This window comes from Triticum aestivum, chromosome 1D (assembly GCF_018294505.1).
Source record: "Triticum aestivum cultivar Chinese Spring chromosome 1D, IWGSC CS RefSeq v2.1, whole genome shotgun sequence".
Taxonomy (NCBI): domain Eukaryota; kingdom Viridiplantae; phylum Streptophyta; class Magnoliopsida; order Poales; family Poaceae; genus Triticum; species Triticum aestivum.
In genome coordinates, this window is record NC_057796.1 from 379,991,042 (window position 1) to 380,005,120 (window position 14,079).

Here is a 14,079-nt window from a genome sequence, read left to right on the forward strand (position 1 = left end):
TAGTTGTTTATAATAGTTGGAAATATATGACTTGAGGTTCTCATGGCCCACCACGGTCCCTTCGTCCTGTTCAAGCTGGATGATTTTCTTTTTCCTATGTTTACCATTCGCAATCATGTGAAAAAATGGCATATTATCATCCCATTGGACAACCTTAAGAACCTTAGCACGCAAGGCCCATTTTAGTTCTTCTTCTCTAAGAAGAACGCGTAGGCTTTGCTCAGCTTCAGACTTTGTGGCTTGCTCTGGCACATCAAGGAGATTCGATTCTGCTTTCATGTCCAAAGCATCGATCAATTGCGTGGGTCTTTCTTTTTCTTGTTTGTAAATCCCACTTTTGTTTCTGGCCCAACACCGTAAAAATTGTCTTAGATGCCTAATCTTGTTTTGCCATCTTTCTATACTGGATCGCCCACTAACAGACTTCGCCCATTCTCGTGCTACGATGGCAATGAAGTTCTCTTTTTCGAACCAACTTAATTCAAAAGAGAAAGTGTTTTTGTTACCAATATGTGTTGCGTCTCCCGAGTCTACTAGCAAGGGTTTGTGGTGTGAGATTGCCCTCTACATCGCATGTACCGACTCAAGTGGGTATTTCTGTTCCCATTCCACACTAGCGAGCACCAATTCAACTTCTCATAAGTTGGAGTGGGTAACGTGTTGGCCCATGTGAACTGCCTACCCGTGAGTTCAATCTCCCTCAGACTGAGACTCTCAATAATCATGTTGAACATTAGGGACCAATGCCCATCAAAATTATCATTGTTCTTCTCTTCACTCCTTCTGATTATATTAAAATCCCCTTCAACTAGGATTGGGAGTCTTTCATCCCCGCAGATCCGTACCAGATCAACTAGGAATTCAGGCTTAAGTTCGGGTTGGGCTGCTCCGTACACAGCCACCAAACACCATCGGAATCCATCCAACTTTGATCTCACCCGAAACTTAACTGCAAAATCACCCCGCACCACATTGATCACCTCTAGAGATTCGCACTTAACCCCCAACAAGATCCCACCGGATCTTCCTCTAGGAGGCAAACAGTGCCAATCAAAATCAATTCCGCCAGACAAAGTTCCAAGGAACTACGAGGTGAAATTATCTCTTCCTGTTTCGATAAGTGCAATAAAGTCTAGTTTTTGATCTATCGGTGTCTCTGCAAGGAACCTTCTTTTAGCCAAGTCTGCTAATAATTTCGGCTTGTATGGAGTGAGTGAAGCTATATTCTTCCGATGGCGGCGACTCCTTCACGTCTTTCACCTACCCTGGTGTCGCCTGCTGCTCAAGACGTTTCATCCTTGGTGTTTCAGGCAGGGCCTCCTCAGTTCCTTTTGTTTTGCCCGCAACTCCTTTTGAGTTTAAGCTATTACGGTACCTTGTATCTTTGTCGTCTTCTGTCATTTTTCTTTTCTCTGCAAGTGGCTCTTGTTGTAATGTTGCCCGGTTGATGGCTCTGTTAATTCAAACTTGGGACTGTCTTGAGCCTTCTCTCTATAAAATGACGGTGGGTGCTACATGCATGGCAAATATGCATGCAGTGATACGTACGACTCGGTGTAATATCCATATTTTCGAAAAGGGGTGCTTTATTACTTAAGAGATTTAAGCATTACACCCGGCCTCTGCATTACTAAGATGCACACAGCCAAAAAAAGTCTTCTCACACAAATGAAAAATAAAAAGGCGAAATACAAAAACATGAAGAGTCTGTATAACGCCTAAAGCGGAGGGTGGTCAATCCTAATATCATGCTGCCACCCATGCTGGGTAAAAGTATTCCTCGCCGTAGCCTCCAATCGTGTACACACCTCCGTAAACAGGTCTCGATTCTCCACGCGTTGTAGAGAGGACCATAAACGAAGAGTCCCGGTACATCTGTAGATAATCTGCATCAGGGAAGTACTTTTATCGTTAAAAACCTTATCATTTCTACATAGCCAAAGCGACCAAATAACGGCAAGCGCTCCCATCTTGAGAAAAGTTCTAAACCTGTGATCAATCCCATGTAACCAGTTGCCAAATACATTAGCAACACTACAAGGAGGATACAAGCCAGAAGCTATTTGGATGACTGACCATATAGAACGAGCCAATTTGCATTGGAAGAATATAAATGTTTTATTGTCTCATCATGGTGACAAAAGACACATTGCGGACTTTCATGCCAATTCCTCTTAATAAGGTTATCTTTAGTAAGAATGACTCCGCGACAAAGATACCATGCAAAGATTTTATTCTTGAGGTATCTTCATCTTCCAGATCTTATTATTATTATCAACTGGCACATCAGACTGGATTAACGCTCTATACATGGAATCTACTGAGAATTTTCCATTCCCATGAAGGTTCCATCGAAATACATCAGACCCATGTGACAGGTGCACCATGGACAACCGCTGGAGCAGGATGTTCCACGATTGGAGTCTAGGTCCAATTAAATCTCTTCTGAATGTCACATTTGGCGGAACCATTTCCGTGGCGATAGTATCACCCTTGTGGCGCACAATGTTGTATAGAGCCGGATATTGTTCCCGGAGTGTGGCATTTCCTAGCCATCTATCCTCCCAGAATCTAATTTCCGAGCTGTCCTTAATTGAGAAGGATCCATAGCAGAAGAAATATTTCTTCGTAGCCATTAGACCCGCCCAAAAGTGGGAATCCCCAGGCTTCCAGTATACTTGGGATACCGCCTTGGAGCCCACATATTTCCTCCTTAGGAGGGTTTGCCATACACCTTCTTCCGTCAGAAATTTAAACAATCATTTGTCGAGGAGGGCCCTATCTTAACCTCAAGGTCATGAATACCCAACCCGCCTTTCATGTAAACGCGTTTCATACTCATACTCATATGACGATCGCCGATCGTGACTCTCCTAGAGTTACTCTTAGCTGTCTCGAGACAAATGAACGAAATAGCCTGAGAGCAGCTGTGCCTTGTTGCGTGGTGTTTTGCTTCCGCTCGCCATAGTAACAACGAAAAGACACCGCGGGCCATCGACTAATCACCGGTAGCCATGATCAGCGTCTACCATCAGGCTTATAGTGCTGTATTTTCTAGGGGTTGAGGCTTGTATGTGTGCCTGTCATTACCAGACATGGGAGATCTTGGATTGGATCGCATGCAAAGTCACGTCGATGCCGTCGACGACGTACTAGCACAGCATTATCTTGCTTGCAGGCCGATCGCGCGGCACAGGCCACAGACTGTTAACGGTACGCGCCTGCGTACATGTAGCAGCGACACATCTAGTCCATATAGCCATGAATGAGCTCATGAGAAGATCTGTAGAGGCAGAGATATGGCTTGTCCGTGCATGCAGACAGGAAATCTTGTCCTGCATTCAAGAAGGGCGCTGTCGCCTCGTCCACGCTCAGCTGCAGCTGACGCACGGATGACTGGCTAGCAGTCCTCGATCTAGATTTGGTTCCAGCGAATGTTATCTAGACGACCCTGTAGCAAGGTCGATGGTTTCGTGTGGCCAGTTTGCGCCCGGCATATGGGGTTCAGATTTTTAAACGACGCGTTGAGGGATGCAAACGGGCCACACGTTGCTGCATGCCACTACGCTACGCTAGTAGCAGTACGGCCGAGTGAGTTGGACTGCTGCCGCTGCGCCAGTGCTAGTACGCTGTGGAGCTAGTGATGCCACAGGGCTGCCCCTGCCCAAGTTGTATCATCTGTCGGGCATTCAATGGACACCGTTCTTGTTCGATCGGTTTGGGATGATCTCTCCCGCAGCACGATGAACTCAACTGCCAGGGCCGAGGCCCTAGGCGAACTCGAGGACATGGCCCCCTATCCTAAGACGGTAAGACCATCTTCAATAGCTTGTCTATATGGATGTCTATACTCGTTTTTCATGACGTGAGTCCAAAATAGGCGTCCAACAGCTTGTCTATATGGTCGTCCAAATATGCACATCCTCTAAATCGACCTCGACAATGTCCACGCCTGGACATTGTGAAGGCGTCGTCTAAACTCAGTTGCAGTCATGATTTCTTCCTGTCCCCAGCAATGGCCCACCTGTCATGGTCCCTGTATATAGACATTCTGATGCAAAACTGGACGTGTATATAAGGAATTTTTTTTAGACAATTGTCTATATGAATATATAGACATCCAAATATACACATGCTATTGGAGATGCTCTAAGACCATATATATGTATACGTGTGCGTGATACATAAACATATTAAGAATAAACTTTCAACCACACGTCTTTAGATTTGACTATAATAATTTTTCGACAATGTCATATTACGACACAAATACAAAAATATAGCAAAATGGAACTAACATGACATGATTACCTTAAACAAGAACCAAATTCGACTGAATCCATCGACAACAATAATACTTCGGTGCTTCCGAAAAAGTTTCTTCAGACGTTTCTCGATGCAAAGTCATTAAGGGCACAATCAAGATCAACATTGTCCAAGATATCCTTCTCAATGCAGCATATAGCCAAGTAATTCAATCTGTCTTGCAACATAGTTGACCTCATAATTGATCTCAAGCGCTGACATCAAACCATTTGGCAAAGTTACCTGCAACACTTTCAACTCAGAGACAAAATCATCAAGATCAACATCAGATGAGTTATCATCAGAAAAAGCATTTGCAAAAGTAGTGCAACATTCCCTTATATTAGATTGCTATCATCCAAGAACTTCAGATTTTTTTGAATTGGATAAAATCCCAAACACCTTTGCAAATTTCTTCAACTGCTCAAAGAGACTAGTCAATGAAAGAATTGCAGTGTCAACAATGACTAGAAAATTATGAAGAAAAGAGGATACAAAAAATTAAAAACTTATACATCGCATGATTGAAACCCTAGACGTGTACATAGAATGAAAAACTAGTGAAATAGGGCTTTGGGGGGAATCGGGGATGGATCAGGTCATCAGGAACATGTGCATGGATGGATTCATGGATACGTATTGCCGCCTTGCCGGATGGCCGCGCCGCGCGCGCAGCAACGACGACGAGCGGCGGCCAAGGAGCCGAGCGACAGGTGGACGGTCAACGAGAGGACGAAGTCACGAAGACAAACTGACGAGCGACGAAGGCACACGACGAGATCTTTGATTATTTATTTTTTTGACCTGACGAGATCTTTGATTTGTTTCAGAAGCAAAATGAGGGGCCGTGACGCCGTGCCTTGTGTCTGGCTGGCGTGACGCTTCGCCATCGCTAGCTATCTATCTGCAGGGCCGGCCCATCTCGTTTCCTTCATACCTATTTCTTGCTTCTTCTAAAAAAAAACCAATTTCTTGCTGGGCTATAATAATATGTATTCTACATCATGGGCCCCCTGCCAGCCTGGGCCCTGGGCCGTCGCCCCTCCCGCCATACCCCAGGGCCGGCCCTGTCAACTGCGAGAACTCGTAAAGCAAGATGCATCGTATCTCTCCGTTAGGGTAATAGTAGTATATAGTGATATCAAGTGTTGGATCCGAGGCAGTGGCATTCGGCAATGATGTGGTGACGTTCACCGCGCACGGCCGATCAATCGCTTCACGATCATTCTGCTTCCACTCGAAGAAACCAGCAGCGCACGGGCATGTGATATGCATGCACGCATGCGCGCTCGCGCGTGTACGGAAAAAGGGCGGGCGCGACGCGACGCGACGTCGCAGGCCGCGAAAAGAAGCCACCATAGAATCGATCGCGACCGGAAGGGGCGGCGCACCACCGGAGCCCCGCCGCCATTGGGCGCCGGACGTGGCCGTGCGTGCGTGCGTCGCCACGACCACCGCACGTCCAGCACGGTCCACATCACGTCGCGTCACCGGCACAAAGCTACACCGGAGACACGCACCGAGCTGATATCGATCGGAAAAAAGGCGACGTCTACGGTGGTTAACCAACGAATCGCGCTCGATCGACATCGACGTTACCTACTCCTAAACACAGTACGTACTCTTGCTACGTGTCATCATTCAGCTTTTGATTTATTTTACAGGCCGAGACTGACTTGAGAATGAGCGGCCGAATTTTGCTTTCCAGGGTTTTGAGTTTGGGCTTGATTGGGCAGCCACTATACTCCGTGGTGACTGGGACTGGGCTAGGGCTATAGCCCATCATAGGGTAGTTGACCTGTCGAAGATTTGAACGGCCTGGCAGAAACTCTTGATTCTTATCTTCATATCCTTCTCATTGGTGCACCTAGAAAGCTGGTGCTTTTCTTGTGCCGGAATGTGAGCTGCCTCTGCGCACCTGGTCTCTGCTGATGAGATTGGTTACCCTTTTCAAAAGGAATTCTTTCTCTCCTGCAGCTGCTCTCTCGAAGAAGACCGATGATTGATCAAAGACACAGTTAGGAAAACGACCCGTGCTTACTTCGAGACTACGTTTGGCACCATGAAGGAGCAATCACTCATGAAACAGTTAAGAAAGATGGCCAAATTCACGCAACGTTTTTGGTCACTCGACCCTACTTCTGAACTGCGTGCGATTCAAAGTCCCTGAATCTCCTCCCTACTTCCGATCAAAGATACTAGTACAGTTGAAAAAACACCGGTGTTTACTTCTGGACTACGTTTGGCACGATAGGCGAGCAATCACTGGAGAAACAGTTAAGAAAAATCGCCAATCTACGCAATGCTTTTGGTCACTTCACTCGACCCTACTTCACAAGTAGGCTACCTGTGAGGTGCGTGCGATTTAAGTCTCTGAACTTCCCTTGACAGGTGAACGAACAGCACGGGGAAAGCGAAGTGCGCCTGGCATCCGCTGAAGCTGAGCGACAACTGATTGGGACGCATTTCGCACGGTGTATATACATGTTAAGCAAATGAATCCTCCCAACCAGCGCGACCGATCACTGACAGTCAGACGGCTGTTCCCGGATCACCAGCTCCGGTGCTATTTTCTCCCCAGCCCAACCGACTTGAAAGCAATGTGCATTCGGTCAGTCAGGTGCGGTTGGTGCGACCTAACAGCAGCCTAACACTGACGAACGAGTAACGACGGCTCAGCCAACGCGAGTCCCAAATCACACTGCGTGCGTCGCTTCAGGCGTACGGCAGCCGACGGCGACGCCGCTGCCGGCTGCCGGCATTGCAGTCCATATACTGCAATACTAGTAGTCTGGTACAGTATCAAACATCAATTTATAGGTCGCGTGCTTGGCTGCTTGGACTTTTTTTATTGAAACTGTCAAGGGGGAGACTCTCCACCTGAATATATTTCAAAAGTACTCCCTACGTTCCTAAATATTTGTCTTTTTTGAGATATCAAATGGACTACCACATATGGATGTATATAGACATATTTTAGAGTGTAGATTCACTCATTTTGCTCCGTATGTAGTCATTTGTTGAAATCTCTAAAAAGACAAATACTCCCTCCGTCTCATAATATAAGACTTTTTTGACACTACACTAGTGCCAAAAAACGTCTTACATTATGGGACGGAGTAGTATTTAGGAACGGAGGGAGTATTTTATTACAAACTAGACAAGGAGGGTTCCCCTCCCGCCGCCCCGGCCTCCTCGCCTGCCTCCGCCGCCGTCGGCCGTCTGGCGAGCACCTCCAGGCTCTCCCCGCTCCCCCACCCCCCCGCAGCGCGCCCGCGCGCGCCAGGGGGGAACCGCTCCTGCTGCGCCTCGGTCCCTCCTTCCTCCCCTCCCCCCCCCCCCCGCGCCGTCGCCGGTGAGCTCCGTCGGGCAAAGCCCGGTGGGCGCGGCGGCGGCGGGGCCCCTCTCCCCCTGCTCGTGGGACGCCGGCGCGGGGCGGCCTCCTCGAGCTGCGGTGCTGGACTTCGCGGGGTTCATCAGCTCGGCGGCGGGCTCGCGGGGCAGCCGGCTGGTCGGCGCGCCGGTGCCCAGGGTCTCGTGCGTGGCGGGGTGGCTGCGGCGCTCCCATCTCGGGAGGTGGCGCGTGGTCGGCCCCTGCTGGATCCAGCCGGATCTGGTGGTGGGGGTCGGCCGGCGGCGCGTGGCGGCGGTGGTGCGTGCCCGGCGACTCCGGCGCTATGAGCTCGCCGGGCGACGTGGGTAGGGCAGCGGCCGGGCGTGGCCGTTGCTCCGGCCGTGGGCGGCGACATGTGGAGGTCCGGCGGTGATGGACTCCCGGTGTCGTGGCGGTTCCATGGTGGCTTGGTGGATCTGCTTGCGACGGCGGCTAGCTTCTCCGACGTCGGCTTGTCTGCGATTGGACCGTTTCGGCCTTCAATCCATCTCCTCGGCGCTCGGTCGCTTCTCCCTTCAAAGGGCTGGCCCTTTCCCAGCTACGGTTCATCGCTCGTCTCGCGCCCGGTGCAGCAGGACCGAGCTCGTCTCGCGCACGGTGCAGCAGGACTGACCTCGTCCCCGCCCCACGGTGCTGCAGGACCGATCTCGTTTCGCGCTCCGGGCTGCAGATGGGTCGATGGATGCCAGTGTTGCCGACCTGTTGGGTCTCGATGCTGGGGGTGGGCCAGGGGTGCAAAGGCGGATCCTTTTTTGCTCGTCTCTTTGGTTGGGGTAGCGGCGGGTCTCGGGTGCGGTGGTGTCAAGGTCTTGGATGCCTGGGCGGCGGCCCTGGTGGCGGTGCACGGTGCTCTTGGGCAAAGCCCGTGTCTTGGCGCTGCCCGGTGACCATGGCCGTGTGGGCGGCGTGGTTGCCGGGGTGTAGCGTTCGGCGGCGGTGAGTGTTGGCCGGGGTGAAAACCTGCTCTTTCTTCGGACAGACCGGCGACGGCGAAACTCGTTCCCTTCTTGAAGGCGTCGTCGCGGCTCTCACCGCCCGTCGTGCGGCTTCGGGGGAAACTCTGATCCTCGGATCGGGCGGTGGCGGCACTCCGGTGTCGTATCCTTCCTGAAGGCACCGCCTTGGAGTTCACGGTTCGTTATATGCGGCTTCATCTCTTCGTGATAGTGTGCTAGGGGTGGTGTTGCTGCGTTCAGCGCTTTTGTATCCTGCCTTGAGTGTGTGTGGTGTTGGTGTGCGTTTGTATTGGATGTTGTGGATCTTTGTTTTATATATAAAGCGGGGCGAAATCCTTTTTCGGCAAACTAGACAAGGCGAGAAGTAAAGTAGTCCCGCCACCGGTCGGCATGAACTTTGTCCTCCACCTTCTTAAGGCGGTGAGACCACAGCGTGAGATCTGCAGTGATACCCCTGATTACATCAGGGGGAGACATCTAAATTTCTAAAGGTTTTAGCATTTCGAGCGTCCCAAATTTTCCAGGTGATAAGAAAAAGAATAAAAGGCCACGCCGACTCAGGGTGACCCGAGTGCCCATGAGAGGTCCAAAGATCCGCGAAGGGGTTTGAGCATGGGTGGAGATCGGTGGCATCCCAAATGTGGCGAGCTGCGGAACAGTGAAAGAAAAGGTAGGCTTACAACAGGCAAGATTGAGATCGTGGTTCAGGTACCAGAAATGATTGAAATGGGATACGAATATATGGCACACCGAGGCCACCATTTTATTCGTGGATATATCTGTACATATGCTACATCTCTGCCCGGCTATGATGGTGCGAATCTTGTGCTCGAGGTCGAAGCGGAGGCGGCGGCGGTTCCTGTTTACAGAAGCAGTTCATGCCGAGCAGCAACGCTGCTGCCGCCGCGCCGGTTGCATAAGCTTCAGTGAGGTGATACCTGAACTCATAAGCATGTTCTTCTATCTTCACTAGACACTGTTCCTATCGGCTGTAAGAACCTTCTCAAACTACATACCGAACTTGGACAGGTGGTAAGCATAACTACAGGGGCATGTACAGAGTATACACAAGGAGAGACTGGAGGCTGGTGAGCAGTCTACGGAGAGCCGACCGGGAGTTTACGCGACAGCTTCATCCCATTTTTTCCAGTTAAGGACACCTGCAATGCATCACTGCCAAATCAGTGCTAAAAATCACGGTTGCCTTTGAAAACCGCGTCCCTGAATGTAGAAACATACGGTCGGGCTCAAAGAAACAGGGCAAGGAGTGTCATATTATGCGACAGACCAAAGCTGGGGAGACGCAAAGCATAAGAGCATAACAAGAACTAAACCTCAGGTTAAAAACACATCCTAGTGAAACGATTCCTACCAGAAGAATGTCCTCATCAGTTCCGAACGATTTGCGGGCCTCATCTAAGCTTTTCATGGGCACCATTTCACGCTTTCTGGAAGAATAAAAGAAAATTAAGTTAAGAGTCCGCCGTGCATATAAAGTTCAAGCGGACAACAAGGATATAGCTTTGATGTTGAAATTTGGCTGATGTTATTTGCTAATCAGGCTCAGGCCGCCATTAAAGACAATATTAGCTCAAAGCAGGGCATTATCCTCAGTTTACACAACATTCGTGTTGTTGTGAGACAACTGATTATCCTCTCTTGTAAGTTTGTATCCCAGCTCAACAGGAGGCTACTTCAACAGGCCTAGTTACCTAGTAACATATACTCTGCAGAACTTACATCTATGGAGAAGACAACAAGTGATATCCATACTTAAGTGGCACAGAGATTATTCATATTTATGTGTAAGATGCACCAAAAAAAAACATTTAGGAACCAAGAGTACAAGGTACCTAGAACTGGCTGGATCCCTTATCTCAAACTCGCAAGCATCAGCATCATAGCCACATATTACAACATAATGCCCTGCAAAGGGGAACAATATTCACCAGGTTTATTACATTGACAGGAACTACAACTTAGCAACTGGACGCATCCCTTAATTAACCTTAAGCTCTTAAAAAGTAGGGTCATCCATAACAGGTAAGATCTTATGTGTAGCCATCATTTCTTTGTAATAATAAGTAATAAGTGGATTCATAATTCCACGAATTCTATGAGTACAAGTGCCTTTGGCCCTGGGTCCTAGCCATATAGGCACTGTCAGTGATGCTTATAGCTGTGCATTGCACATAGGAATGCCAAATACATCCTCAACAAGAAGTTTTAGTTTCATATTTCTAACAGGCAAGAAAACAAGAGATTTGGGTCGCCAATTGGCATGGATATAGTGTGCTAATTTATATCACAGCAAGCAGGCATTTCCATAGATCCAACGATATTTTATTCTGAAGCAAATTTAGCTCCTTATATACATGTTAGCAGTAGTTGAACTATTAAAGTTACAGGCTGATTAGTAGAAGGTTACTACAGGCCTTAAAACAGTACGAGATTGATAATTATATAAGCAGACAATGAAGACTATCGCAAACTAAAATAGAAGGAACTGGTTTTGGTTCATGTTCTGGAAAATACTCCTCACAGAAAAAAAAGGTAAATGTCTAAAAGAAAGGGAAATATTGACTAACCCATGTAATCTGAATCCTCATCAAACTGTTGCATATCATGTACATCATTCATCCAAGAGGAACTGCATCCAAAAGTCCAGTTATTATCGCAATGTCAATGAACGTTTCAGATAATGTTGGATTGATTATTTTCTTAATTGGACACCGTAATCTTTCTCTTTAAATTTTAGGATGAAACATTTTGCGGAGACATACATGGATACAGCCATAAAAAATATCGCTGCTGATCATTTGTACTGTTTAACTGCTTAATCACCTATTACCATATAATGTGCCACCATTGCAGAAGATGTTAAATTGACATTCGTCTGACGGCAGTTAATAAAAAAGGTGGAATATTCAAGTGATATCAGAGTTGGATTGGAATCCATAAGTCATACAGAAATGGTCAAGCATCGACGAAAACTACTTATTAGATTTACTGCTTAAGGAACATCCTACCCCATTGATGATTCCAAATGCAGAGCCAAATATAAAAAGTCTATGTTATTAGTAAGAAGTGAAACTACAAGGGTAAATATTCCTAGCAGGCATAGAAAATCTTACTTTAACTTTGATTTATCCACTAGTGCAATTGCAATGCAGTGCCCGGATAAAAGTAGAAAAGCAATATCATACGCACTGATGGATCTGCACTGAGAAAAACCATAAACTGCAAAAACTTAAAACCAATACGAGAAGTAAATGGAATAAATAATTTTGTGATGTGTGTTGTGAGCGTACTTGAATACTGATTCCAGCATCAAGTGCTTTGCCAAACAGCTCATCTACTCGATCAATGTCTTCTTGCAATTGCTCCTATCACAATTGGTAATTTTGAAAACATTAGTACAGCGAATATCAGAAGAATTACTACAGCAGCAAGTTGCAATACCTACCCTATAAAAGGTTTCTGCAGAATACTGCGGATTTGCTCCAATAGTCACAGTAAAGAACGAAAAATTAACTGAAAACTTATGTAACAGATATGCCAAGTCGACTGTCCAGACGCTGCAAGAATAACCCAAAATGTTAGTGTACCAGGGTATGAAATTTGAGAATTCAAATAATCAGTTCAGCTAAGCCGTGACACGGCTGTGCGTTAACATTTTGTTTGAGTGTACTTTCTATAAACAAATTCTATTTGGATGTACACAATATACCTAGTACTGATCTGTGTATTATTTAAAATATTGTATGCTTAATGTTTTATTAGGTTACGCTTAAGAAGGTGGTTAGTATCTCCGTGCAGCAACAAAACCTATCACAGCTCCGCTCCAGGTAACATCCGACAAACAAATAATATAGCTCGTGCAATCATGTTGAGCACTTTCTATTTAAAAAAATCCTGTTGTACATTACTGGGGGATAAACCTATAAAACTGGGACAGATAGTTCGGTGCTAGTACATGACAGCAGAGCACCGAATCTGGTTCCCATCTTTCAGAATGCAGGTTTGATTATCAACATAGTTCTTTAGGTATTATTTCGTTTCAAAGAACGAATACATCACCAATTCATATTTAGCTGTTCAATACTCCATCTATAGTAATATTTGTAGCTTGATGGATGACTTAGTAACCAACCGTTTACTAGTTCAGACTTCAATAAGGATTCCCTGGCCCTTCTAGATAAACCTTCATGGTGTGACAGTACCTTTTTTCCGTCCGCAAAGCAACTCATGTGTTTTGTCTGTTTACAACAGTTAGCTGCCGGAAGCACCACCATTTTTCCACAACAACCAAACAATTATTGTTAGCTACTCCCTCCGTAAATCAATATAAGAGCGTTTAAAGTAGTGATCTAAACACTATTATATTAGTTTACGGAGGGAGTACTTAGCTTTGTGCTTGGCCTTTAAACACACTACTACGTTCATAAAACAACTCCAAGTAGTACGGCACGGGTAAATTAATATTCCTCCAGGTAGCACCGCCACTGGCTCAAACAAGAATTCAAGCAGTACGGCGCAGCTAGTTTCTTAATGATCAAATTTTCAATCGCTAAATGGGATACCTTGTGGTGCGGCAGAGCTTCTCGAGTTCGGCAATGCCGTGGCAGCAATCAAGCCCCAGGGTCCTGAGCACCATGAGCACGCAAGCAAGGCCGCAGTCCCAGGTGAAGGCCTGCTGCACGTGAGGGACCTAGAAGCACCAGCAAAGCAACCGAAACAATGTCAATCGAAGCCGGCACAGGGAGAGAGTCGGACTGAATGCCGCGCGGCGATTCCATTCAAGAATCATCGGTACATGTACTACACGAGAGTCGCGAGACAGTGATGATACGATAACGCAATAAAGAGAGGGGGACTGACATCGATGAAGTACGATCGGCGTGCTAGCGGGATTCGGCCGTCGGGGGGCAGCGGCGCGCCCGGGCCGTCGCCGCCGCCGTCTTCCGGCACCTTGAACAGCCTGTCCGAGATGAAGCAGAGGGGCCACATGACATCATCAACCGCCGGAGGGGCCAGCAGGCCGTCAGTCGGACCGGGCGAGGATCGTGCCAGGGCCAGGGCCAGGGCAGGGCAGGGCAGAGAATTCTTGCCCTCGCCGGCCGTTCGGACCCCGAGGAGGAGGAGGAGGAGGCAGAGCAGGGGAAAAGCCGCGAAGAGAACACGCGGGGCCCGTGGCGGTGCGGTGGGGATGGGAATCGCGGGTTCGGAATGATTGGGTTGGCTGGGCTGGAGGATTGATTATAAAGAAGAAGCGGGGAGGGAAGGAGGGGCGGCGGCGGCTGGCACCAGAAGAATCGGCGGGATGGGAACGGGGGCGCGGCGCCTTTATAACGGCCCGCTCCTCTCCAGAAGCTGCCGCCTTTTTTAGGTGCCGCGCGAGGCCAAGCTGGAGTGAGGAGGCGG

At 47.9% G+C, this 14,079-nt stretch overlaps 1 protein-coding gene across 1 annotated transcript; it reads right to left on the reverse strand.

Annotated features, from left to right (window-relative positions):
• Positions 1 to 9,373: 9,373 nt before the first annotated feature.
• LOC780574 (guanylyl cyclase 1) lies at positions 9,374 to 14,073 on the reverse strand. The gene is made up of 9 exons (XM_044594719.1): positions 13,537 to 14,073; positions 13,239 to 13,366; positions 12,122 to 12,233; positions 11,967 to 12,041; positions 11,790 to 11,878; positions 11,244 to 11,305; positions 10,509 to 10,581; positions 10,028 to 10,103; positions 9,374 to 9,815 (listed from the first exon to the last, which is right to left on the reverse strand). Exons 1-9 carry the CDS (start codon positions 13,663 to 13,665, stop codon positions 9,753 to 9,755), a joined length of 807 nt encoding a protein of 268 aa, XP_044450654.1. The 5' UTR covers positions 13,666 to 14,073; the 3' UTR covers positions 9,374 to 9,752.
• Positions 14,074 to 14,079: the final 6 nt, after the last annotated feature.